The sequence below is a fragment of the Morus notabilis genome, unplaced genomic scaffold, assembly GCF_000414095.1.
Source record: "Morus notabilis unplaced genomic scaffold, ASM41409v2 Scaffold39, whole genome shotgun sequence".
NCBI lineage: Eukaryota > Viridiplantae > Streptophyta > Magnoliopsida > Rosales > Moraceae > Morus > Morus notabilis.
The window spans coordinates 469549-496813 of record NW_010366566.1 but is presented as its reverse complement, the minus strand read 5'-3'; the positions used below and the strand labels follow the sequence as shown (position 1 = coordinate 496813).

The 27265-nt window shown below is 36.3% G+C and overlaps 2 protein-coding genes across 5 annotated transcripts; one reads left to right on the top strand and one right to left on the bottom strand.

The window, feature by feature from the left end:
• The first annotated feature begins 4626 nt into the window (after nt 1-4626).
• On the top strand, nt 4627-22989 carry LOC21403452 (titin). 4 transcript variants are annotated; one of them, XM_024173765.1, is made up of 22 exons: nt 4627-4849; nt 6038-7642; nt 7802-8237; nt 8684-9060; nt 9156-9623; nt 9714-10136; nt 10224-10703; nt 10800-11258; nt 11356-11805; nt 11903-12023; nt 12132-12391; nt 12632-13090; nt 13339-13791; nt 13920-14378; nt 14646-15089; nt 15655-15741; nt 15862-17718; nt 18284-18370; nt 18510-19910; nt 20019-20147; nt 20242-22008; nt 22114-22989. In XM_024173765.1, the coding sequence occupies exons 1-22, from the start codon at nt 4808-4810 to the stop codon at nt 22819-22821; spliced, it is 12972 nt and encodes a 4323-aa protein (XP_024029533.1). In that variant the 5' UTR covers nt 4627-4807; the 3' UTR covers nt 22822-22989. The 4 variants fall into 4 exon arrangements, with proteins under 4 accessions (XP_024029533.1, XP_024029531.1, XP_010108823.1 ...); XM_024173763.1 differs by having other exon boundaries at nt 11903-12391; nt 20296-22008; XM_010110521.2 differs by having other exon boundaries at nt 11903-12391.
• Nucleotides 22990-27128, bottom strand: LOC21403451 (pescadillo homolog). Its single transcript, XM_010110520.2, has 13 exons — nt 27062-27128; nt 26878-26963; nt 26124-26372; nt 25898-26023; nt 25700-25784; nt 25485-25595; nt 25304-25397; nt 24919-25196; nt 24593-24700; nt 24368-24489; nt 23930-24149; nt 23531-23743; nt 22990-23445 (listed from the first exon to the last, which is right to left on the bottom strand). The coding sequence occupies exons 1-13, from the start codon at nt 27089-27091 to the stop codon at nt 23365-23367; spliced, it is 1803 nt and encodes a 600-aa protein (XP_010108822.1). The 5' UTR covers nt 27092-27128; the 3' UTR covers nt 22990-23364.
• Between the last annotated feature and the right edge of the window lie 137 nt (nt 27129-27265).

Here is a 27265-nt window from a genome sequence, read left to right as displayed (position 1 = left end):
TTATCAGCCCTTTACTAGGAATATTACGGTGGCAAACTTCATCTTTTAAATCAAGTATTAATGCTCAAGGACAAAAATGTATGAAATTTTAGAAATTTCAAGGCCCCATATATTTTTGGGTGAAAAGAATTCTGATAAAATTTCAATGTGATTTCAGCAAAAGGGAATCAGGATAACCTCCTCTTTATTATAAGAATTTCAATGCCACCTTAAAGTCAACAAAGCATATAGAAAGAATTTCTGATTATTTTTATTGTTTCACAATTCTAAAACCTTGTTAGCTAATAAATTGCGTGCTGCATGCAATATCTGACCCACTGAACAAAAAAAAAAAAAAAAAAGAGCCGTGGGAAATTCCTACGTTAAATCCCCTTTCTAAATAACTTTAATTTTTTTTTTTGGGTTAAAATCAACTTTTTAAGGAAAATAAAACCAAGTTGCAACAACCACGAATGCATGGGCGGCACAGAACAACAATAATTTATTGTTTGGTCGGTCTGATGGGGATTGTCCTCTTTTAATGTTATACTTTCTTCTCTGCTATTATCCTGCTTTATTACATAAGCTAGCACCTGTGACAGATAGTCTGACTTGGCACCAAAGAAATTTCGGACATTATACCAGGGAAAAAAAAAAAGGGCGGTTTCACTACTGGGAAAAAAATATAATTTATTAGGAGAAAGAAAGAAAAAATAAAGAGAAGATTATTATTATTTATTTTTTGCTAAACATAATAGCACAAAAAATATAATAAAATCCAATCAAAATTCAGCTGTTAAAAAATTGGACGATATTTTTAATAGCCAATTTGATGGGAGGATTCGTTATTTGATTCGAATCATGATTTATGGTTCGCTACAGTGTTTTCTCTTATAAAAGACACGTAAATCAAAAATTATTCTAATCTCATGATTTTAATCCATGAACCAAACGGGTCCTAAGTTTTTCAATCATTGATTTGAGTTTTCAAACAAATACATCATTCATTTCACAAATTTAAATTTTCAGATATAGATTTTTACAGTTAAAAGCTCTTAAAAAATATCACATCTAACTTTTTATGCGACAGTGAAATGCTCTCAGAAAATATCACATCTCAACTCGAATTAAAAATTCAAATTCACAAAATGAACGGGACTAAAAAATAATAGATATCAGTTCAAGAAAAAAAGGGGGGAAAAAAAAAGAAAGCGAAATAGATATCAGTTTGAATATCGTAGTCGTAATGCTTTTTTGCAACTAGGGCGGTACACGTGGGTCCCAAGTCATCAAGATGAATTATTTTAGGCTGTTTGCGGCCAAACTTGACCATTCCAGGACCAGGTCCATCGAGTTCAACATCACCATTAACTTCCTTGAGTTATGATCCATGCCTCCATGGAACAAGATGTGGCTAACTCTTTTTGAGAGTTTATCAAGTAGGCACACGAAAAATAACTACCAAAAAAAATTATGAATGCGTTTGAAATTTGTTCTAAAATGATTTTATTTTTTGTATGAAAATAGAAATTAAAACGTTTATAATCTCAGATAGAAATTATTTTTAAAAATGCGTTTAGTAGTTTTTTCAATAGATTGTTTTTAGTATAAAAAATCTATTAATGTCTCTCTCTATTTGAGAGAGGAGAAAACGGAAATAAAAAATGAAAAATAACTAAAAGTCATTTTTCATTTCTCTCTCATTTTACACTAAACTAAAAAATCATTTTTATTTCCGTTTTTTATCTTTAATTATACCAAACGTCGTTTATTTTTTATTTTCATTTTTTTTTCTCAAAAAACGTGAAAAATAAAAACGAAAATAATTTCAAACACAGTCTATCTTTTCAACCGTTAAATGCGTACTTAAACTGTTTATTTTGTATATTTATTTTTAATTTGATATGATTTTAATCAAATTTAACGATTAAAAACTTATTGATTTTAACAACATGGAGATCCTATACCCTTCAAATATAATGTTTTTCTTTTTGATAATATTCCAAAGAATACTGCGGTGTCTTGAAAATATATAGCCATATTCTAAAAATAATCTTTAGTAATACATCAAATGCATGCCCCACACAAAGCTTTGGGAAACATGATAGGCTTCTCATATGTGGAAATTCTGTAAAGCGTGTTGGACTTTACTAATTTCATATTAGATGGATGCTAAGAGGCCAATTAGTTAAATAAACTTTTTGGCTTTATTAGGAAAACAGCCGATCAAAGTAGCTGTATCTTTTATCATAAAAAAAAGAAAGAGAAAAAGGGAAAAAAACAGCTGTATTTCATATTTATTTATTTATTTATTAAGATTAAGGGTGTCAATTCGTGTTAGTGAATTGTGTTTGTGTTAACTCGTTTATTAATTGTGTCAGAAAATATCAACCTAAACACGACCTGTTTATTAAACATGTCAAAAATATTATCCAAACACGACCTATTTATTAATCGTGTTAATCGTGTCAACCTGCACAGCCCGTTTAAATTAATATACTGAATAAATAACTAATATAACAATTACTTATTTAACACGATCATGACATGTTTAATATGTTTATTAGTCAATTTATCTTTTCCTTAAAAAAATAAATGAATTTTACCTATAAATATTAAAATTCATATTATTTGTATTTAATATGTTATATAAACTTTCACGTTATATCACATATCATTAAATTGCAGATGACACATATAATTAATCGTGTTAAATCGTGTCACTTTATGTTAGGAGGTCAACCCTAACTCAATTCGTTTATTAATCGTGTCAACTCGATTATGACTCAAATCTATTTATAGTAAACTCAAACCCACTAATTTCGTGCGGGTTTCGAATTGTATTTCGTATCATAACCCAAATTACCACCCCTAACTAAGACTAATCTGGTAACGTCGTTATATTTTCATTGTATGTTCGACCTAAATATACATTGAAATATTGCAAAATATTTATAAAATTAACTGATGTAGGATAGAGTTAGAGAAATGAAATTGAAATCATAGCCTCGTTCATTTTACCGATTCGAGTTTTTAGTTTTAGGTTTTTACAGTAAAAAGCTCTCAGAAAATGTCACATCTAACTTTTTTTGCTATAGTGAAAAACTCTAAGAAAATGTCACATCTCAACTCGAATTGAAAACTCGAATTCGCGAAGTGAACGATACCTAAACTGGAATAAAGGAAACACACAAGTCTAAAAATAACACGAAGTCAAGTCAGCATGAAATTTGAAACTCATGTAAATTCATTTATCAACCTCAACTGGATTGAAATTACATACATATAATCATATATTTTGAAAGTAAATATAAAAAAATAACCAAATTCTAATCTTCAGCGGTTACCATAATAGTCTTTAATCATGCTTTCGTAGATTTGATTTTGTTGTTTGACAAATATCCAATTAACACCTCATATTTTTACGGTCCAACCCAACTGTGGACCCACCATAAAAGAGCCAAATCTGACCCGACGCCACATGGACATAGTGGTCCCACAAGGCAAAAGATTCCACCGTTTCTCTATGTCTTTAAACATCATTATTATCATCCTTATCTTACGAAAGAATAAAATCTTTAGACTCATTACAGAAAATAACCAATCAGAACCACCTGCATCTTCAACATTTCTTTTCCTAATTATTAATTAATTGATTTTGGACATCTGAATCTAAACTCAAAACGTAATTCTTCCCCCTAACCGAAACTATGGCGTTCGTCAATAAAATTATTTGTTTATGGAAACCATATGTACCGTGGAAATTGATATATTTGTTAGATATTCAATACATCTAAAGAAAAATGCCTAACAACCTCAATGATGACGCTTAAAACTAGTTTTTACGCCAAACTCCCAACTTCAAGAAAGTTAAGAAGTGAAAACTTCACATTAATATTCACCTCATGACAATGTCTGATTAAACCAAAAATAATTGTGGTAAAAACTAAAAAGAATATCTAAGGAACGAGAAAAATGCTTAGAATAAAAAGTGCGTCTTACGTTGCGGGACTCACTTTCTATTAGTGCATCACGACCGCTGCCCTTAAAATTATTTAAGGTATTACTATACAGTTGAAATCTTCATCTAATATGACCATACACTTAAAACAGTGCACATTCACGCATCAAGATATTTTAATGCGACAACTCAAATAACAACAATAACAAAATATAGATCGGCAGTCCTAATCTCTGGGGTAGTCCTGTCTACCGCCATGAACAAGAGTGACCTACTAAATACTTGAAATAACAAAAATTCTTTTTAGGAGAATTTATCTCTTTTTTTATATTAAATATTCTTTTTAGGAAATTTTATCTATTTTTCATATTGCATCCCAAAAAAGGAGATCTATAATATAAAGTTATGAAAAAAAGGGATACTGTTGAAAAGTATTGCTGCTTCTTTGTCAAAAGTGAAAAAAAAAAAATGTGTTTTTAGCCTAAGGTTATAAGTGATATAATATAACTGGAGTTTCCCCAAAGTCCTATTTGTAAAAGCATGTGAATGATCAATCAGTAGGACCATTGGCATTAGTGGCCAACTCATCAATTACATTAACATATAACAAGTGGCATTTTGTCAGTTCCTGCCTACTTTTCGCAACATAACTATCAGGAGAAAATACAAACACTCGATAGCAAAATGTTTCACTGGTTGAACTTCAAAAAAGTTTTAACAAGATATTTCAGCTAGCTCAAAGTTCAAACAAATTCTCAGGCTCAGCTTTCAAAAGGGTTGCAGAGTTTGAATTCAGAAACACAAAGCCATTATGCTAGTTTTGTAGTTCTCGGATCAAATCAAAGTCGAGTTTTTTCATGCATATGAATGGCAACCCAAGCTGATATTCCAGAAGTCATATTGCATAAGGTATGGCATTCTAAGATCTTTGGTTCAGTATATTTTACTGTTTTTTGATGATTTTGTACGATGATGATATACTCGTAATATGTTTCTCAATGATCTGAACTATATATGAAGTTCTTTTATACTCTATTTAGTCCTTAAGATAGATTCACTATGACAGATTAGCAAGTTTGCAAGATCGTGTGTTTCTATAAAGGAATATCCTCAATTTTGATTTCAATACAAGAAGAGAAGAACAAGTAGAATTCAACAAACTAGATAGACTAGTCTTTTTATTTTGTTTCTTAAATCAAAATACTTGTCTGATCATCAAAAGCCAAATAGAAAGATATTGAAACTTTTATACATTTCTTTCCCACAAAGAGCAGATTCTTTTGATCCTAATCATTGAAAGTCCACTCCAATTAAGTCTATAGTAATTGTGATTAAACAAAGAGCAGATTATTTTGATCCTAATCATTGAAAGTCCACTCCAATTAAGTCTACAGTAATTGTGATTAAACATTTAAGTAGAGATATGAAGCAAGAGTTAGCTTTTCAAAAATGTCTCAGAAGAATAAGGCCAGCTTCAATATTTTAGGATCATGGAGATTAAAGCTTATAGAAGTCTCTTTCGTTTTGGAATGAATCAACCCCTATACTTGATTGATGAGACTAATATAATGGAAATAAAGTTTAGAAAATAAATTAAGAAAAATATTAATTATATCCCATAATTGACATCTTGGATCGAAAGTGATGATCTATTTATACTTTATATATTTTTTTTTTCCTGAAGGTGGCAGAAATTATGTGTAATGCCGCTATGCTGTGTGGATGGACAAAATCATATAATGAATCTATGATTAGTAGATATTCTCTGATATTAATCTGACTCGGATAATTAGTGGTTTATTTCACGTAATTCGATACGAGAAACAATTATTTTGTGCATTCATGTGACGTATCTTTCTTGTGATGAAAATGTATCGATAATTCGCGATAATTATGGAAAACTAGAGTGATCAGTTTCGATATCAGAATTCTGTATAACCAAAGGATTGATCTAATCCGTTCTCATAAGTTGGGAAAAGGGGAAATGAGGATAAGAAAATTGAAAAGAAAAGTATCGTGTATTTCACGTCCAAGTCTGCATTCTGATAACAGCCAGTGATTGAATCTTACGTAACTAACTATTGTCACTTTCTGCAGAAACTAGAAGTGGAAGACACAAGCTTAACAACTGGACAGTTTGAGAAGACTGTCAATGAATGTTTCCTCGTGGAAGTGAAGAAATATGAAAGTCAGCTAATCGAATGTCCAGAAACTCAAGAATGCCAGGCAGAATCAGAGAATAAGCAAGTAGAATGTAGCACTCAGGTTGAAATCACGAACAATCCCGTCAATGGCAACTCTGGGACCTTAGAGGGTGGAAGTTTTTTGGCATCACCCTCAGGTCCCACTATTTCCAGTAAAGAGGCCGGTGGACAAGTTGACGAACTCAGTTCGTCAGAAATAGAGACAAAGCATCTTGAGCAAGGCCAAAAGTTTGAGGTTGCAGAGGGAACAGCAAGAGAAGATGAAGTAATTGAAGAGAAAACGCAAAAAGCGGATCAGGTTGACGAAAAACTTGGTCAAAATGTGGAAGCGATCTTGAATCAGCAGGATTCAGTTGATAAAGGTTCAGGAAGTACTGAAAAGGAGATAAAAGACTCGGAGAAAGATGAGAGAGAAGGAGAAAAGGAAGACGGCCATGCTGAGTTATCAAGTAAAGAAAATCCCCGCATACCAGAGGTTACCTTGGATCATAAGGATGTTCAATCTGTTGTAGAGACTTGTCCCGAAGAGGAAAATGTGGACAATGCCTTGAGTACAGAAGCCGCACTCCTTAAAAAGGAATGTACAGAAGAAAGAAGCTTCGAAGAAATTAAGGAAGAAGACCAATGCGTTGGCTTGGATGATGATGTCGGAGATAACTGCTTCTCAACCAAAGCTTTAAGTCGCGAAGAAAGTCAGAATAATGAAACTGGCGAATCTGTGAAGGATGAGGTTGAAAGGGCAACTGTGACGGATGAACTGGGTGATCAAGAAGCTGGAATTGCAGAAAAGGAGAGACATGAAGAGGTCCTTGGTCCTGCATACAGCCAAGATGCTGATGAATTGAACAGGCAAGAGAAAGATGAAGCTTCAATCGAAAATGAACTGCAAGATAAGGACAGTTCAGCTACACTCATTGTTGCAAAGTCTGAAGAGGTGCCCTCACAAGAAAAAGACAATCCAGAGATACTAAAAGGAAGCTCCGAAATCGGGTCGGAGAACATTGCCAAAGAGAGCCTGATAGAGGTTACAAAACAAACTGAAATCTTCGAGGAAAATGCTCAAGTGAAAGGCGCAGCAAGTGGAGATACCAATAGTAATGAAAATTATGAACAAGAGCCTGAAATTTCATCCAGGAAACCCGATGAAGAGATTCGTGGAAAAGATGAGGGGCAGGATGTAACTGAGGCAGCAGTAGACGAGGCAAAAAAGACTGAAGGATCCAGTCTTGTGGCTGCTGAAGACATAACTACTGACAAACTTATCCAAGAAGAAGAACTTACAGAAGCAGAATCTACAAAGCATGAGAATCACCCTGATGATAATTTGTTGCCGCAAAAAGAAACAGAAGAGGAGAAGTTTGAAGAGCACTTCAATGTCGTCTCTGAGGAAATTAAGAGTGTAGCCTTAAGGGAAGATGCTACAACAGTCACCCCTATCAATGAAGAGGGAGAAAACAAAAGCCTTGAAGAAAGCTTCAAGGAAAGCAACGAGATTACGGTAATACATGCTTTAACGTTATTTTAATTTGTAAAGCTTTCAATTTTGTATCAAATTTATTTAGGTAAACAAAAGTTCTTTTTTTCAAGTGTCATCTTAAGCGTTTCTTTTATAATTTTCCTACCAGGGTACTTAACCAATGTCCTCTTTCGTTGGCAGAATCTCCCATTAACTGATGAGAAGGCTGAGAGTACAGAAGGTGAAGTTCAAGATAATGATGCCAACAACTCAAGTGACACTCACTTATTGGTTGAGCAAGCGGAAGTAACAGACGAAAAGATTGATGAAGTTTCAGAACTGGAATCTCATGAAAAAGATCAAACATCAGATGAAGCATCGGTAAGAGAGGAAACGCATGGTGAAGCTGAATCTGAAGGATACCAAATCACAGAGAAAGCATTTGTCCTCTCAACTGAAGAAGTAGCACCAACAGAAATAATCGTGAAGGCATGCGAAAACACTGGGGAAACCGAGCAGGATTGTGGAGTGAGCTCTAAAGAAAGCTTAGTGGCCCAGGATGCTGGAGGGAACGAATTAGAAAAGATAAAAAAGGAGGCGGAAGTTACTGACTTGGACGTGCAGAAATTTACATCAAGTAAGTAGCTTCAGATATTCAAGACTGTTATTTTCTTTTAAAATTTGTGGCAAAAAAGAGAGCAAGTTTATGTGTCAAACAATCTAGGCTAACAGAATATACACTTCTTGACTGGGAATTTTAACCATCAAGTTATCTCCTATGCATACCAACACGACGCACACATACATACACGTGTATGTATATATATACATGTTTGGACAGTTACATATCATATACTTTATTTGCCTAATCAACCAAGTGAAAGTACTATTTTAATGGTGCCCATGTAATTCTGAGTCGGAAACTAAGTCGGACAAATGTCTGCAATATAACAACTATGGAAACTTCTTCTGCAAGAAATCATCATTTAAGCATGGCAACTAATATAATAGCTGCAAAGGCCAGAATAGCAGAATATATGGAAATTTATCTGGGAACTGATGCATGTTTGACTTCTATTGCAGCTCAAGAATCTGAAGAAAGTTCGGCGTTAGATGATATCCCCGCTAAAGTTGACAATACTGTTGGCAAAATAACCGAGGAAGCTTCAAAGCCAACAGGTGAAGACGAGAGTCATAAACAAGAAGGCACAGCAGCAGATTTCAACAAAGGACAAATCAGTGAAAGAGATGTTGCAATTTCTACATCCGAATCAATACAAGAAGAAACAAGTAAGAGTTCTGAAGACAATGTAAAGGATGCAGAAAAGTTAAATGAAGAAGAAAGCCCTGCAGAGATCATAAAGGAAGGCAACATAAATGACCTCTCATTGGAGAACATTCAAGAATATGTAACAGAAACGTTAAAACATCCTGAACGTGAAGCGGAAAAGTCCAAAGAGGTTGGATAATGTGAAAAATCATCAAGCATAGTTAGTCTTTTTGGAGATTTTAGATTGTTGGTATACTCTAACTTGAAACTTAATTTACTCTGCAGGTCCTTGAAGAGTTAGAAACAGTGGGAGCAAGTGAGACAAATAAGGATATTGAAAGGACTTTTGATGGTTCATCAGTGAAGCAAGAAGAGGGTCAACACGAAGAAGGCAAATACCTAGATCGAGCTGAAGCTTCAATAGAGGAGAGTAAAGTTGTAATTGCAGAGGAAGAAGCCTTGGAGTCAAAAGGTGAAGATGAGGATCGTACACAAGAAAGCACCGAAGGAAATGCCGATGAAGAACAAATCATTGAAAGAGATGTTACATTTTCTACACCGGAACTAGTTCAAGAAGAAAAAAGTAGCTCTCAAGACAACATAAAGGATTCAGAGAACTTTTATGAAGATGAAAGCACTGTAGAGAGCATAAAGGAAGGCGACTTAGATGACCTCACACCAGAGAATACCCAAAAAGATGCAACCAAAACATTAGAAGATCGTGAGAATGAAGCAGAAAACTTCAAAGAAGAGGTTAGACTATGCAAAAAATATAAAGTCTAGTTGGCATTTTTGGGAAAATTATATTGTAAGTGCACTCTAACGTGAAACTTAATTCTGCAGATTGTTGAAGAGTTAGCATCAGGCAGAGCATGTGAGAGCATTCGATGTGAGACGAATAAAGATGTCAAAAGCTTTGTTGATGCTTCATCAGTGAATCAAGAAGAAATTAAGGACCAAGACCAAGAAGACCCAATCAAATCTTTAACAGAGGAGAATAAAGTTGAAATTTCCGAGGAAGAAGCCTTGAGGTCAAAACGTGAAGATGAGAGTCATAGACAAGAAGCAGAATCCGACAAAGAACAAATCATTGAAGGAGATGTTACATTTTCTGCGGCTGAATCAGTTCAAGAAGAAACAATTTCCTCTCATCATAACGTAAATGATGCAGTTGAAAGCATTGTGGATAGCATACCAGAGAATAACCAAGAAGATGAAACTAAAAAATTAAACGATCATGAAAATGAAGAAAGTTTCAAAGAAGAGGTCAGATTATACCGGAAATGATATTGTTGGTCAGTTTGGAAAACTTCAGATTTTAAGTGTACTCTAACTTGAAACTTTATACTGCAGGTTGTTCAAGAAACAGAAACAGCTGCACCAAGTGAGAGCATTTCATTTGAGACAAATAAGGATGGTGAAAAGTTTGTTGACGCTTCATCAATTAAGCAAGAGGAAGATCAGCAAGAAGGTAAGTACCAAGATCCAAGCGGAGCTTCAATAGAGGAGAATAAAGTTGAAACTCCCAACGAAGAAACCTCGAAGTCAAAAGGAGACGATGAGAGTCACAGACAAGAAAGCACAATAACAGATTTCAACAAAGAACAAATTGTTGGTGAAGAAGATACATTTTCTACTCCTGCAGCAATCCAACAAGAAACAAGTAAGAGCTCTCAAGATAACATTGAGGATGCAGAAAAAATTAATAAAGAACACCCTGCGGAGATCACAAAGGAAGACAACATAAATGACATCTCACTGGAGAATATCCAAGAAGGTGCGATTAAAGTGTTAAAAGACAGTGAAAATGAAGTAGAAAAGTCCAAACAAGAGGTTAGATTATGCAAAAATAATTAAGCCTAGTTGGTATTTTTGAATAAAAAAAAAAGTATCATGTCCTCTAACTTGAAACTTGAATGAATTATGTAGGTTGTTGAAGGGTTAGAATCAGCCAGACCAGGTGAGAGCATTCCATGCGAGACAAATAAGGATGTTGAAAGGTCTGAAGATGCTTCATCAGTGAAGCAAGAGGAAGGACAACAGGAAGAAGGTAAGTACCTAGATCCAACTGAAGCTTCAATAGAGGAGAGTAAACCCGAGGACGAAGCCTTAAAGCCACGAGGTGACGACGAGAGTCGCAAACAAGAAAGCACAGGAGCAGATTTTCATAAAGAAGAAATTGTTGAAAGAGAAGTTACATTTTGTACGCCAGAATCAATCCAAGAAGAAACAAGCAAGGCCTCTCAAGATGATGCAAATGATGAAGAAAAGATCACCGAGATCACAAAGATTAGCGAGATAAATGACCTCTCACAGGAGGATATACAAGAAGATGTGATTGAAACATCGAAAGATCATGAGAATGAAGCAGAAAAGTCGAAGGAAGAGGTTAGATATAACAAAGAGAGTCCAACCTATTTGGTCTTTTTGAAAATCTTTAAAATTTGCGGCAATACTCTAACTCAGAACTTAATGAATTCTGCAGTTTGTTGAAGAGTTAGAAACAGCTGGAGCAAGTGAGAGTATTCCATGTGAGAAGAATAAGGATGTTGAGAGCTCTTTCGATGCTCCATCGGTGAAGCAAGAGGAAAGTCAGAAGGAAGAAGGTAAGTCCAGAGATCCAAATGGTGCTCCAACAGAGGAAAATAAAGTTGAAATTTTTGAGAAAGAAGCCCTGAAACCGAGAGGTGAAGATGAGTGTCACGAACAAATCGTTGGAGAAGAAGTTGCATTTTCTGCACCAGAACCAATTCAAGAAGAAACTAGTAAGACATCTCAAGATAACATAAAGGAAGCACAAAAAATAAATGAAGAAAGTACTGCAGAGATCACAAAGGAAGGCAATATAAATGACCTCTCACAGGAGAATATCCAGGAAGATGTAATTGAAGTGTTAGAAGACCATGAAAATGAAGTAGAAAAGTCCAAAAAAGAGGTTAGATTATGCAGAAAACGATAGAGCCTAGTTGGTCATTTTGGACATTTTATAGATCGTTACGTTACTCAAACTTGAAACTTCATTAATTTTGCAGGTTGTTCAGGAGTTAGAAACAGCTGGACCAAGTGAGAGCATACCATCTGAGACACATAAGGATGTTGAAGGTTCTGTTGATGCTTCATTGGTGAAGCAAGAAGAAAGTCGGCATGAAGAAGGTAAGTACCGAGATCAAATTGATGTCTCGATAGAAGAGAACAAACTTGAGGATAAATTTTCTACCGAATTAGTGAAAAATGATGATGACAACAAAGTGATAGCTACAGAAAGAGAAATAGAGCTGGCAACAAAAGGCGAAGAAGATCAACAACAGGCCACACAGAAAGACGAACCTGAAGAGAAGCTTGAAGATTTACTTCATGTGACTCTTAAAGAGACCGATACTGAGAATTTGAGCGAAATGGATAGAGAACTTGCTTGCGCAGAAGTGGAAAAAGTTATTCAGAACCTTAACGAAAACTCAAAGACAAAAAAAGATGGAGAAAAACCAAAGATTACGGATGACACAAATGATTCAGAAAAGGAGGTACACGACTTGAATAAAACTTCCACACATTTTTCTCTGTTTTTTTATTATTATGATGGGACGTAATGTCTCCCCATATTAGTCATGACAATAATGAAAAAGAAGGATCACAAATGGTTGTAATTTGTACGACCAGAATGCAGAACAATCATTAAATTAACAAGAAAGTACAATACGGAGGTTAAGATTATTGGAAAAGTCTTTCTGACTATTCTTATTCAAAATATAAACTCAATGCAGATACCTAAAGAATTGGAAACAACAGAAGCAGGTGAGAGACTTCCATATGAGATAAATGAGGATGCCGAAAGTTCAGTTGATGCTTTATCATTGAAGCAAGAGGAAAGTCAGCAAGAAAAAGTAAAGTACATCGATCAAGTCAAAGCTTTGACGGAGGAGAACAAACTTGAGGAAACAGGTACTGCTGAAGTAGTGAAAGATGATCAAGAAAATAAAGTATCAGATGCATCATCAAAAGACGAAGTAGATCAACAACACGCCACGCAGAAAGAAGAATATGAAGATAAGCTAGAAAATTTGCCTTGTGTGACGCCTGAAGAAACCAAGGCAGAAACATCAACTGAAAATGCGAGAAGTATTACTAGCATGGAAGTGGAGGGAACTGCTCAGAATCTTGAAGAAACCTCTGAAACAGAAAAGACAAAGGATATAGACAATACAAATGATTCGGAGAAGGAGGTATGACTGCAAAATTTTTTTTATATTTTTGCTTGTTTGTTTCTTCTTATGTATGATGATACGTGTTGTTTGCCATATGAGCTACGATGATAACCAAGTTGAAGGATCAAAAACAGTTGTGACTCATATAATTAAATATTAAACAATCATGAAAAATCCAATTAAGAGGTTAGATTATGCTAAAAATCATCGACCTTGAAAGAATTCGAATTGTATACTCGTAAGTTGAACCTTAATTTTTTCTGCAGATTCCTAGAGAATTAGAAACGGCGTATGTTGATGAGGAGGTTGAGCATTTTGTTGAATCTTCATCCATAAATCAAGACGAAATTCCGCAGGATGAAAGCAAGTACTTGGATCAAGTCGAAGCTCCAACAGAGAACATAGTTGAGGAAATTTATTCTACCGAAGAAGTTAAAGAAAATGACGGCAGTAAAGTCGAAGTTACAGAGAAAAAGGTAGAGGTGGTGTCAAAGGATGAAGAAGATCAACAACAGGCCTCGCAAAAAGATGAACCGAGAGAGAAGCTTGAAGATTTGCTTCATGTGACGCCTGAAGAAAGCGATACGGAACCATCAAACGGAATTTCTAGAGAAATCACCTGTGTAGAAGTGGAAGGAGCTGTTCAGAATGTTGACGAAACCGCAGAAACAGAAAATGAAGGAGCAAAGACAAAGAACGTGAATGTTTCAGAAAAGGAGGTATACGACTAGAGCAATAATGCTATATGTATATATATTTTTACATTTTTAAATATTTTTTTACAATTGCTCTCTGTTCAATACAATTTGATTGTTTGCTCTAACATGAAACTGAATTTACTTTGCAGATTTCTAATGAATTAGAAACAACAGAAGCAGGTGAGAGCTTTCCATGCAAGATAAATGAGGATGCTGAAAGTTCTTTTGATGCGCCCTCAGTGAAGCAAGAAAAAAGTCAGCAGGAAGAAGTTAAGTACATTGGTCAAGTCCAAGCTTCGATCGAGGATAATAAACCTGAGGAATCATTTACCACGGAAGTAGTGAAAGTTGATGATGAAAATAAAGTATCGACTCTAGAATCAAAAGCCGAAGAAGATCAACAACAGGCCGCACAGCAAGACAAACCTGGAGAGAAGCTCAAAAGTTTGCTTCCTGTGACGCCTGAAGAAACGGAGACAGAAACATCAACTGAAAATGCTCAAAATATCACCTTCATGGGAGTGGAGGGCATTGCTCAGAACCTTGAAGAAACCTCAGAGAAAGAGAAGACCGAGCATGTGGATAGGACTAATGATTCAGAAAAGGAGGTATGGCTATAATACAATAAAAACTATACATATTTTTGTTCTCTATTTCTTCTGGTCTATTATTATTCCTCTTGAGTTATGATGATAACCAAGTTGAGAACCATAAAAAATAGTCGGTCATATAATAAACATATTAAAATGATCATTAAACTGAAGAAGAGAAATTTATAAACAGGTTAGGTAATAGGAAAGCCTTCAAGCCTAAAAGATCTTATTCGAAAAATTTTGATTGAATACTTTTTAACTTGAAACATAATTATTATGCAGATTCCTCGAGACTTAGAAACGGCTGGAACAGGTGAGAGCAATCCATGCAAGACAAATGAGGATGTTGAAGGATCTGTTGCTTTCTCATCGGTAAAGCAAGAAGATCAGCAGGGAGAATGTAAGGAGCTAGATCAAATCGACACGTCAAAAGAGGAGAATGAAATTGAGGACGCATTTTCTAAAGTAGTGAAAGAAGATGATGACAATGAAGTTAAAGTAACACAACAATCACCCCTGCAGAAAGATGAACCGGAAGAAAAGCTTGAACATTTGCTTCAAGTGACGCCTGAAGAAACCGGGCCAGAAACATTGAGTGGAAATGCTGCAGATATTACTTGTGTGGAACAGGACGGAACTATTCAGGACGTTGAAGAAACTTCAAAAACTGAAAACAAGGAAGAAAACATGAAGAATACGGATGATACAAATGCTTTAGAAAATGAGGTATGACTAAAACTTATTGGTTTCTTATTTATTTTTTCTCCATACTAGTGCAATTCCCATGTCTTGCCAGTAAAATAAATAAATAAATAAACAAATAGCAATAGCAGAACAAATTTAACTGTCATGTATGTGTGCTTTCAACTATAACGAAGGTGTCTATATCTAATAAACAAATTCTTTTGTTCCATTCCCCGCATAGTCTCTTTCATATTTGTTATTTCTTAGTCAATTATCTGTATTAAAAAAAAAAGACAGAAATGAAAGAACATGTAGTTAACTTTTCAATATGTATTTTTTTTTTTTTTTTTTTTTTGGTTGGACATAAAATATGTGTTCGTGGCTGCATTTTTTTCGCTTTCTAATTTGCTCTGTTTTCTTCAAGCACATTTGGCACTATAGAAATAACTTGTTTAGATCTGATGAAACCAAACGATCACCAAAAAGGGAAATAAAGTTCTTTAATTCTGCTTTCATTAGGAGAAAAATAAAAGTTCCTTAATTCTGCTATACATGCTCTAATCAATCCCCAATTTTTTATGATGGGAAAATTCCTCTTTTGATATAGGTGTTCGAGACTATAAGTGTAGTTCAAAAAACCAGAGAGGAGTTATCAACGGAAATAGTTGAGGAAAGCTCAAAGGAAGTTGAAAATGTACGGAAATTTAAGGTCATCTTATGTACAAATGTGTAATGAATTCAGCAAAACTTGTTGCGTTTGAGAATACTTTCTGTTTGCTAATCATAAGAATTATGATTTAAATCTTAAAAACAGATTGAGCAGATAAAACCTGAAAACTTAGAGGACAATGCAAAGCCAAATGAGGACTTGTGTACTACAATAACCACAGAAGCTCCAGAAGAAGAAAGACGAGAGAAAGAGCCTGCCGTACATGATGGCTCTGACTCTGGATCAGCTGGAATTCTTGCAGACGAAACAAACGCGAAGGAAGCAAAACCAGATGACAAGGAGGAGGTTAAAAGTTATGGAATTTCTCTTGAAGAGAAGGATTTGAAAAACAATCAAGTACAATCTGAGTCTATTGCTCCTGAAGAACTAACAAGCATTGTCGGTTCGGCCACAACTGAAATTGTGACGGAAGAAACATGCTTGAAGGAAGCCAAACCAGATGATGAAGACCAAACCAGGAATTCTGATGTTGCTTTTGAAGAGAAAGGCGTGTCGAGCAGTGTAGATGTTGGCTTAGAATCTGACTTTGCCTCAACTGGTATTTTGAGTGAAGAAGCAAGATTGAAGGAAGCTGAACCAGATGATGAAGAGCAGGTCAAAAGTTATGATGTTGCTCTTGAAGAGAAGGGTCTAGCCAGCAATGTGATTGTTGAAGAAATTGCGAGTGAAGAAATCGCTGAAATCGCAGATGAGGAAACATTGAAGGAAGGCAAAGCAGACGACAAAGAGTATGTCCAATGTTCTGATTTCACTCCTGAAAAGGAAGGTCTTGTAAGTGACGCGGACATTAAAGTACAATCTGCTTCTGTCTCAACTGAAACTAAGAGTGAAGAATCATGTCCGAAGGAAGCCAAACGAGATCACGAAGAGCAGCTCAGTGGCTTAAACATTGTTTCTAAAGAGAAGAGTCCAAAAAGCAGTTTAGATGCTACACTTGTAAGTGAAGAATTGAAGGAAGTCATAACGGATGACAAGGAAGAGGTTAAAAGTCACGAAGAAACAAGCTCGGAGGAAGTTGCACCAGAAACATGTGACAAGGAAGCCAAACAAGATCTAGATCTAGAAAATAATTGTGTCATTTCTCCTGAAGAGAAGAGTTTGGCAAGCTGTGTAGACACTGAAATTATGAGTGAAGAAATAGCTGAAATTGTGAATGAGCAAACAAGATTGGAGGAAGGCAAAGCAGATGACAAAGAGCATGTCCAAAGTTCTGATTTCGCTCTTGAAAAGGAAGGTCTCATAAGTGAGGCGGATGTTGAAGTACAATCTGCTTCTGTCTCAACTGATACTACCAGTGAAGAAACAGGTGTGAAGGAAGCCAAACGAGATCATGAAGCGCAGCTCAGTGGCCTTAACATTGTTTTTGGAGAGAAGGGTCCGGAATGCGGTTTAGATACTAAACTTGTGAGTGAAGAAACGAGTTTGAAGGAAGTCAAAACGGATGATGAAGAGTGGGTCAAAGATAGTGCTCCTGAACATGAGAGTCCGGTAACCTATGTTGATACTAAGGTACAATCTGACTCTATCTCAGCTCGCTTAGAGAGCGAAGAAACATGTTTGAAGGAAGAGGAACCAAAGAATGAAGAGGTCAGGAGTTATGATATTGCTCCTGAAGAAGAAAATTCAGTAAGTGAAGAAACTGGCGTGAAGAAAGCTGACTCAGATAACAAGGAGGACGTCAAAAATTCCGATATTGCTTCCGAAGAAAAGGGTGTGGAGGGCAATGTCGACAGTGATGAACAACGAAATGAAAATGTAACGCCGGAAGAGAATGAAGAGAACAAACAAACAACAAAAGAGGGGCTATTGCAAGAGGAAAATGACTCTAAATTGGAGTCTTATGCTGAGAAAGAAATTGCGAAGGAAGAAGTTCAAGAGCAGAGGGATGAGGAGCCGAGAATGCCACCTGAGATCACAATCAAGGATGGCATTCCAACCGAGGTATGACTAGAATAAAAACTTCCATATTTTGTTATTGGTCTCTTCTGTATTTCTTCTCCATGCTAGGTGCAATTTCCATGTTGTGCCAGTACAAATACTACTACTACTAATAATAATAATAATAATAAAAATAAAAATAATCATAATAATAATAATAACCATAATAATAATAACATTAATAATAATACTAATAATAGTAATAATAATCATAGAATTAGCAAAAGCAGAACAATTTAACTCTCTCATGTTTGTGTACTTTAAATTATAGCGAAAGTGTCTATATCTAATAAACAAATTCTTTTATTCCATTCCATACATAGTTTCTTTCATAATTGTTATATTTTAGTCAATTTTCTGTGCGGAAAAAAGGAAACGAACATATTGTTAAATTTTTCCATAGATTTCATCTATAATATGTAAAATATGCATTCATGGCTGCATTTATTTGCCTTTTTTTTTAATTTGCTTTGTTTTCTTCAAGCACATTTGGCACTAATTTGGTACATGCTCTAATTTGTCTTAATCTTTTTCTTCTTTTTTTTGGAAAATTCTTTCTTTGATATAGGTGCTTGATACTACAAGTGTAGTTCAAGAAACCAGAGAGGAGGTATCAAGGGAAATAGTTGATGAATGCTCAAAGGAAGTTGAAAAGGTAGGCAAATTTAAGGTCAGATTATGTACAAATATGCAATGGATTCTACAAGAGTTGTTGTGTTAGAGAGTCCTTTATGTTTGTTAATTTACATTTTTGTTTACTAATAAGAATTTATGATTTACTCTTAAAAAAACAGATTGAAGTGGCGGATGTGATAGAGGAAACAAAACCTGAAAGCTTAGAGGACAGTGGAATGCCAAATGAGGACTTATGTACTACAATAATCACAGAAGCTCCAGAGGAAGAAAAAATTGTAAAAGGAGAAACACAAGAGAAAGAGCCTGCCGTACATGATGGCTCTGTCTCTAGATCAGCTGGAATTCTCGCCGAAGAAACAAACGTGACGGAAGCCAAAACAGATTATGAAGAGAAAATCAAGAATTCTGATGCTGCCTCTGAAGAGAAGGGTGTGTTAAGAAGTATAGATGTTGGCTTAGAATCTGACTCCGTCTCAACTGGTATTTTGAGTGAAGAAGCTAGATTGAAGGAAGCTGAACCGGATGATGAGGAGCAGGTGAAAAGTTGTCATGTTGCTACTGAAGAGAAAGGTCGGGAAAGGAGTGTAGATGTTGAGGTACAATCTGATTTTGCCTCGAGAGTTGAGACTGACGAAACAAGCTCAAAGGAAGCTGAACCAGAGAGTGTAGAAGTAGTCAAACGTTATGATATTGCTCCTGAAGAGAAGGGTCTAGCCAGCAATGTGCTTATTGAAGAACAATCTGATCCCGTCTCAACTGAAATTGCGAGTGCAGAAGGCAAAGCAGACAACAAAGAACACGTCCAAAGTTCCGATTTTGCTCTTGAGAAGAAAGGTCTCGTAAGTGATGCGGACATTGAAGTACAATCTGCTTCTGTCTCAACTGAAACTGCCAGTGAAGAATCACGTGTGAAAGCACAGCTCAGTGGCTTAAACATTGTTTGGGGAGAGAAGAACCTGGAAATCAGTTCAGATACTAAAACTGAAAGTGAAGAAACAAGTTTGAAGGAAGCTGAATCAGATAACAAAGAGGAGGTCAAAATTTCTGATATTGCTCCTCAAGAGAAAGGCGTGGCAAGCTATGTCGTCGGTGATTTACAACAAAGTGAAAACGAGAAGTCAGAAGAGAATGAAGTGGACAAGGTCCCGGAAGGAACAGGTGAAAGTGAAGAAAAAATAGAGCAAGAAATAAAAGGTGAAACTCGTATTGCGGGAACTGAAAATAAAGAACAGGCCACCAAGGCAGAGACATCTTTGGAGGACTCATTAGAAGCCAATCTTCAAGATTCTTCTACAGTATCATCTGTAAAACATGAGCCCGTGATTACTGAAGCAAGTGAGAGATCAGATGAGAGTATAACTACCGATAAAACCAAATGTGAAAATGAAAATCTTCCTACAACTGAACCAACAAAGGGAGAGCTATTACAAGAGGAAGATGTCTCTAAATCGGAGTCTTCTACTGAGAAGGAAATTGCGAATGAAGAAATCGAAGGGGAGAGGGATGAGGAGTTGAGTTTGCCACCTGAGATCACCACCAAGGATGTCATTACAACCGAGGTAAGGAATTAAACTTCTTCTAAGTCTTGCTTTATTATCATTATTTTTTTCCTCATATTCCTTTGGTCTTAAACTAAAGTTTTGCTATTTTTGTTAACTCTATATAAGATGAAAAAGGTACATGATGGTGTTGAAAACGCTGTGGAAAATGAAAGCAATAAAGAACAGGTCACAGACAGAGTGATCAACTTGAATGAATCTCATCCGGTATCCATTGTTGATGAAAGAGTTTATGAGGTTAGCTTCTTAGCATGAGAAGTGTACTTATATTTCCTTGGTTTGCTTATTTTCTCTTCTATGAAATTTAGCCAGAATCTCAATTTTTAAACAGGATAAAGTTTCTGGCGAAATAGTCACTGAAGTTGTTAGTAAGAATTTCTCACAGGCTAAAGAAACCTCTACCGAGGAAAATGAAGAATCTGCCCCAACAGCACCGGAAGAAGAAAAAATATATGACGAAGGAAGCATAAAGCCTGTGGATGTCAGTATTGCTAACAATGAAACTACAACCGTCAGGGAGGAAACATCAGTGACAAACTCGGGGGAAGCTCAATCGGTTGAGACCGATTCGGAAGAGAGAAATCCAGTCTTACAAGAATCTGAGTATGATAAACTACCAGCTCAAAAAGTTGAAAGCGTTAAAAAACTTGAAGAAAGATCCTTTGACTTGGATCAAGCTGATAAAAAAGAAACAGAGAAGGAAACTACAGTAGAGGAAAGCTTAAATGAAGTTGAAGAGACCAAACTAGCTTCTCAAACTGAAGACGTCGATGCAACCGGGCCAATCCGAGCTATGGAGAAACTGGAAACGGATGAAGTTAAAGAAGAAAACAAGGAAACATCTGAATGTCGAGGTGTCAAGGCAGTGAACGAACATGAAATCACAAGCGAACACGCTTCTGATGATGGAATATCAAAGGAGAAAGAGCATGAAACAGAAACCATAGTCGAGGAGAAAGAAGAAATCGTTAAAGAAGTTGAGAGTCAAGATAAGGAGAAAATAGAAGCCTCTTCTGCTACACATTTGGAGAGCCCAGAATCTCATGAGGCGGCGGAGGAAAGGCTGGGAAAAGAGGGAGCTGAAGAAGATATCAAAACAGCTCCTGAAACGGTGTTGGAATCTCGTTATGAAAGCATTGAAGCAGTGAGCAAAGATGAAGTCATTGCTGACCGGGATCTCAAAGTTGGAGTTTCAATAGAGCAAGTTCAAGAGCTCGAAACTACCGAAGTAGTCAAGAAGACACAAGAATATTTGGTCTCAGACAAGGTAGAAGAGACAGAATTGAAGGAAGAAACTGAAGAAGAAATCACAGAAGCTCCTATTACAGTGTCTCGCTCCGATGAAACTCGAGCAGAAACCAAAGATGCTTCTGAAACAGTGTCTGAATTCGATTCTCGGAGCGTTGGACTCGTTACAGAAGACAAAAAGATCTCCAGTGAGACATTCCTTGGAACCGCATCGGAAGTTCAACTTCTAGACCAATCTTACGTGCTGCTTTCTGAGGAACAAGAGGATGAAATCACAACCGCAGCCAAAGAGAGAGAGGAAAAAACAACAGAAGAGACGAGCTCAGAAAAGGAAGTGCTGGGTGCAGATAAAATTAGAGACATCACAGAAGCTTCTGAAACAGTGTCTAAAGAAAATTGTCCAGGCAATGAAGTTGTTGACAAAGATTCATGGGGTGTAAAACCAGTTGAAGAGGTATACTTGGATAAGGAAGATTCTGGTGGTGCTGTACGGGAAGTTTTAAATGAAGTGTCAAAGGAAGAATGCGGGACTTTCGGTGAAGTCTCGAAAATAGAGCCCCAAGAAAGTGAAGGAGACACAAGAGTTGCTGATTCTCCATCAGATTATGATAAAGACTTGGAAGCAAGAGGAGCAGTTACGGAAGCCTCCAATCTCAACGTTGAGAAACGCGAAATAGCTTCCGACTTTGTTTCTGAGAAAGTTGAGTCTCCTGAAGGACTAACCAGCATTGAAGAGGTTGAAATCATTGAGAATCATCTCAAGGTAGCAACAACCGATTTGAGGACCGAAGAGCCTCAGTGTGAGACGACAATAGAAAAGACCACAGAGAAAGAAATCTCAGACAAAGAGGTTAACTACAAGACTCCCTCTCTCTCTCTTCTTTGATTTTATTTTATTTTTTTTCTTGCTTCTTTCTCTAACTATAATGTAAATGGTGATCAATGTTACACGCAGGAACTAAGTACAGAGATTTCACGAGAAAAAGATGGCCTTGACGTTAAAGAAGTCCATGAAATCATTCAAGAAATCAAGCAGCCGGAGGAAAGCTCCCATGCAACATGCAAAGAGCTAACTCCAACGGAAGCACAAGACAAAGACGGCTTGGAAACAAGAATTACCACCAACGACAATGATTCTCCCCCAAAGCTTACAAGCCCAGTTGAAGAAACTTCACAAAGAGCAGAACACAAAGACACACAACCCGGAAATGACACGTCGGTGAACAGAGAAATCTTTGTTACAGAAATCAAAAAAGAGGAAGGCCAAGGAGAGAATGTAATGGGTGGAGGCAAAACTGAGACAAAACCAGCAGTTGTTTCACTATCTGATATCATGCAGAGCTTGAAAGAAGAGACTGTCGAACACGCCGGTGAAGAGAGAGAAGAGCCGACAAAGAATGGCAGAGAAGCAGAGAAGACGAAAACCGATGAAGAGGAGGAGGAAGAAGAAGAGGATGAGCATGAGCATGAACATGAAGAGGCAGATCACCCAGATGCACCAATCCTTGTGCAAACCTCCAAAGACATTGACACCAAAGTTGGACGCAAGAAATCTCATGGCTTATTCTCAGGTGTTGGGTCAAAGGTCAAGCATTCCATTTCCAAGGTCAAGAAAGTCATTATTGGCAAGTCTTCACATTCCAAGACACTACCCAGTGGTTAGAAAAACACCATCTTTGGTGATTTACAATTTTTTTTCTTTTTTTTTTTCAGTTTGATGTTTGTAGAGTTTTTTTAAAGTTATTATTATTTTTTAAGCGTGTGGTGTGTGGTTTTACCGGTCGTGGGTTGAACTAAAGATTTGAGACTTCTTATTTGTACAAAAGAACAATTTAAAGAGTAAATAGATTGTTCATAATAATGTATTCAAAATACCATCTCAACTCAAAATTCACACTCACCCCAGTACTTTTTCGTCAACAATGTCTTCCAATTGAGTTGTTAGAGCATTATCCAAATGAGCATGGCTACCTCATATGAATGCCAAAGTTCAAAATACGAGGGTGCAAAAGCACCTTAATCTAGCCTCTAATGAAAGAAAGCACTTCAGGCACGTACATAAATGTAATCGCCAAGAATAATTTTAATTTCAAAATAAAGCAGCAATAGTGTCCACCAACGACAAGACTTGTTTTTTCTTCTTCTAATATTACAGAAGTCGACATGTAAATATATAAAAGCCCAAAATTTGCGAACCACTTCAACTCTATGATTTCTGAGAGACTCTATTATTTTTCTTCCGTTCTTTAAGAAGATTGATCTCGTCCCGCTTTCGTTGTTTGCCAATCTGAATAAAGAACGAGAGATGGCTCAATCACTCTAAGTACAGAACAGGGTGAAAGAATAAATAAGTGCATTTGAACACTAGTTACCTCAATAGCTTCATAAAGCCGTCTCTTTTTACGGGACATAACAACTTTCGACATGTTTGCGGTATCCTGAGCAATTTGTTCAGCGTCAGGAAGAGATTCCTCCCTAACTTCCGTTTCCTCAACAGAAACCTGCTTCGATGTCGACGATGAATATGAGACACCCTGAAGTTCCATCTTTAGTTCATCATGATACTGCTTCTCAAGGGTCATTATCTGCGCATCCAATTAGAATTTGATATGGCCAATCAGGACGCAATGAATATTACAAAGAGAACAAGTAACACAAAATGTTCCTAAAACAAACACATTGAATATTATGTATCTACAAGACTGCATTTGGTGAGGCAATCATTGTCTCATTCCATAAATTAACTTAGTAGAACTTTAAAAATTGCCAACCTTTTGCTTTCTCTCAGCAGCTTTATTAGCCTCTGCTCTATCAATAACACCTTCTGCCAGTAAACTCTGTGGATCTTCTATATCTTCTTCGCCGACGCCTGGGAATGGAAGGACTTGATTTTTGGCCGCAGCCTGCAAGCGTTTAATGGTCTCGGCATAGTCTGGGACGTAACCTACTGCATCATTGTCAACAAAAGGCGACAAGTGCGATGGTGGAACCCTGTTGACAGGAAGATTGCATCAATTATCTAAAAAACTCATAGACAGACACACAGAGACAAGATGTTTTTATGATTTATACAATATTAGTAGTAATGTTTCTCATTCATCCATTTCTTACATGTGTTACTTATTCGCGAAACTTCATTACACTGAAATGTTTTATCATGGTGTAACAAAAAAAAGGGAAATTACACAGAAAATTTTCCATACTATTACCTGCCAACCAAATAACCTTCAGTGGGCAAAATGATCCTTGCATTTACACAGTCACATATCCACTGTGGTTGAACATATTCTCTAGAAAGGATTCTGTGAGTCTGTGTTGGCCTGTCGACAATCTGCACATAAAAGAAACAACTCTCAACGGTAAAAACAGTAAATGATAGGATATAGATCGACGTTGTTCATTTTCCAGCTCTTATAGCGTACAAGAAAGCAAACCTGATAAGTAATACCATCATCGTTTTCATCGAATGGAGCTCCCTCTCCTTCCCAGGACACCGTGCCACCAAAAGCATGAATAACAAACAGCAATGACTCTCGAGGAACCTGAAAAGAGTAAAAATTAACTCTTCATTCTTCAATGGAAATTAAAAGATAAATAAATAAATAAATTACAAACAAAACAGAGGTCCTTCTAATACCAATCAGTTTTAAATTATAATAAAACTTTGCTTTCTCATTGTTCAGTGCATACCATCTAGATATGCAAAGATATATGAAAGGAAAATTAATTTATTTCTAGTTCCAATGGAGATTGGTCTCACCTCACGGCTCAAGAAGAATTTCATATTTCTGAAGAGTTTCTTGCATTCCCTTGTATCTTCATCCTCTTCTTCCTCATCACCAGCAACATCTTCCACAAGGTGCATTAACGCACCGGGTTCATTGGAAGGGAGTTGATGCTGAAGTTGGGCTAGTCTTAATTCAGACTCTTTAAGTGCAGTCCCCTGACCCTCTTCAGATCCAGACAAACTAGAAGGCTGAGGATCTAACTTGGAAGCTCTGGAGCCAGCAGCAAACCACCTTGATAATGCATAAAGATCTGCAAAACTCACATGATACTAAATTACAAAAACATTCAACAAACAAAAATTTATTTACAGCTACAAATACCCAAGACTAAACAAAAAAGGGTAAAAGAAAGCATACCTGCTGCCAAAGCTTCCAACTGAGGATCAAGAATTGGTGGATATCTCACATTTATGGAATTATATAGATGACAATTCACAAAGGCAAGAAGCGTCTACAGCCAAAAATAAAAATAATAATAAGCAAAGCAGAAGAGAAACAAAACTATTCAATCTCAAAGAATAACTCGTCAACATATGACCTCATTGAATTCTAAATATGTTAGCATGACATTGAAATCAATGTCATCAGTTAACACTTGCTGCATGGCATGAGGGGTTAACCATGTAATCTTTTGCCCTTGTACTTCTGCCTGCGCATATAAACATGTACAGGTAAATCCATGATGATAATGGTAAAAACTGATCCAACATAACGCAAATTTTCAAATTTTACAAAAATAAATATGTACTATACCTGATAATATATGCCTTTAACAGATACAAAGACCTTACGCAACTTGTGAGTCCGAGAAATATATGCCAGCCATTCATGGCTCAACCTAGAAAAAGATCCAACAGGAGCCCAGAAATAAGTGCCCACAACACTATGCCTGCACAGATTGAGTATGCCACAGAAATCATATCTACTTTTTTACATGTTCAGAATATCTACCTTCGACAGTTATGGACACGCTTTACTTCAACTTTTTCCCTCTCTAATGCAGGTAAAGCAGCAAACAGGTGTACCATTGTAAGACAGTCGTCCAAATCTCTGAGCGCATCGACAAATTTTGGATACCTGAAATTCCAAAATGTGTCCAAACAACTATGTTCAGGTACTCATTCTATCATATAAGAGAGCCGAAAATATTTTTGAAAATATATGGAACGAGACAAACCTCTCTCTAATAAGTCTATCAAGTTTGTAATTGGGTCTACGTACTTCTAGCTGCTTTGCACGTTTCTCATTCTTCTTTGCCTTGGCTTTCTTTATCTTCTTCTCATAAGCCCTTAAATCTCTAAACGTCTCAAGCAAGGGCTCATGCTGAAGAAAGGCAATATCCTTCAAGTGATAATAAGTGTGGTGGTTTCCTTTAACCTTTTTCTTCGGCTCCCGCGGGAAGATACCCTTAAGAATGCATAACTTCCTATTGCATACCCAAAAAAAACCGAAACATTTAGTGCCAAATCTTTCAAACCCATTTTTACCAAAACAAATCCACAACTTAGTGGATATTGTAATGAATATTCTTTTCAACAAATCCACAACTTTCATTTCAATCTGAATAAATTATGAATGTAAAAACTACATAACAAGACACTATATCCGAATTTGCTTATCAGATTTCCCCAATGAGTTAGTTACAATATAAACAATTGAAACACAGACCATTTAAACACCAGGCTTAAATATAAAAATCAATAAAAGTAAAAATAAAAAAAAGGCTCTGCTTCCAAGGATATAATGAAATGAATCTAATCAATAAAAAGCAAACTTAAACTCCAAAAAAAAAAAAAAAACAAACAAACAAGTAAAAGAAACAACAAATGAGAATCCAATCCCATTTCGGTTTTGCAAAACATAAATTCCTGGTAAAAATCATAATAGAAATCAATTGGTTCGGAATGAGGACGAGAGATAGAGAGAGAGACCTGAAAACGGGAAGACTGACTTGAAGAAGCTTGACAGCCTGCGACCTGGTGACGTACCTAGCGGCGTTTCCTTCCTTTTTCTTACCCTGGAAAAATACAATGAGAAAGTTGGAAGTTAAGAACTTTGATTTGAATACGAAAACAGTTGAGTTCAGTGATGAGATGGTGGTGAATCGGAACTCACAGGGGGCCTGTAATGCTTCGGCTTTCCCATGGTAAGTGGACGCTCTGAGAGAGAGAGAGAGAGAGAGAGAGAGGAGGCTAGTGGAAAATACAGGGAAGTATATGTTAGGGTTTAAGCCGTACCGCTCGCGCCGCACGGGTTTGATTCGGGTCGGTTTTGAGTCGGGTTATTTATAGCCCGTTTAGTTCGCTGATTCGAGTTTTT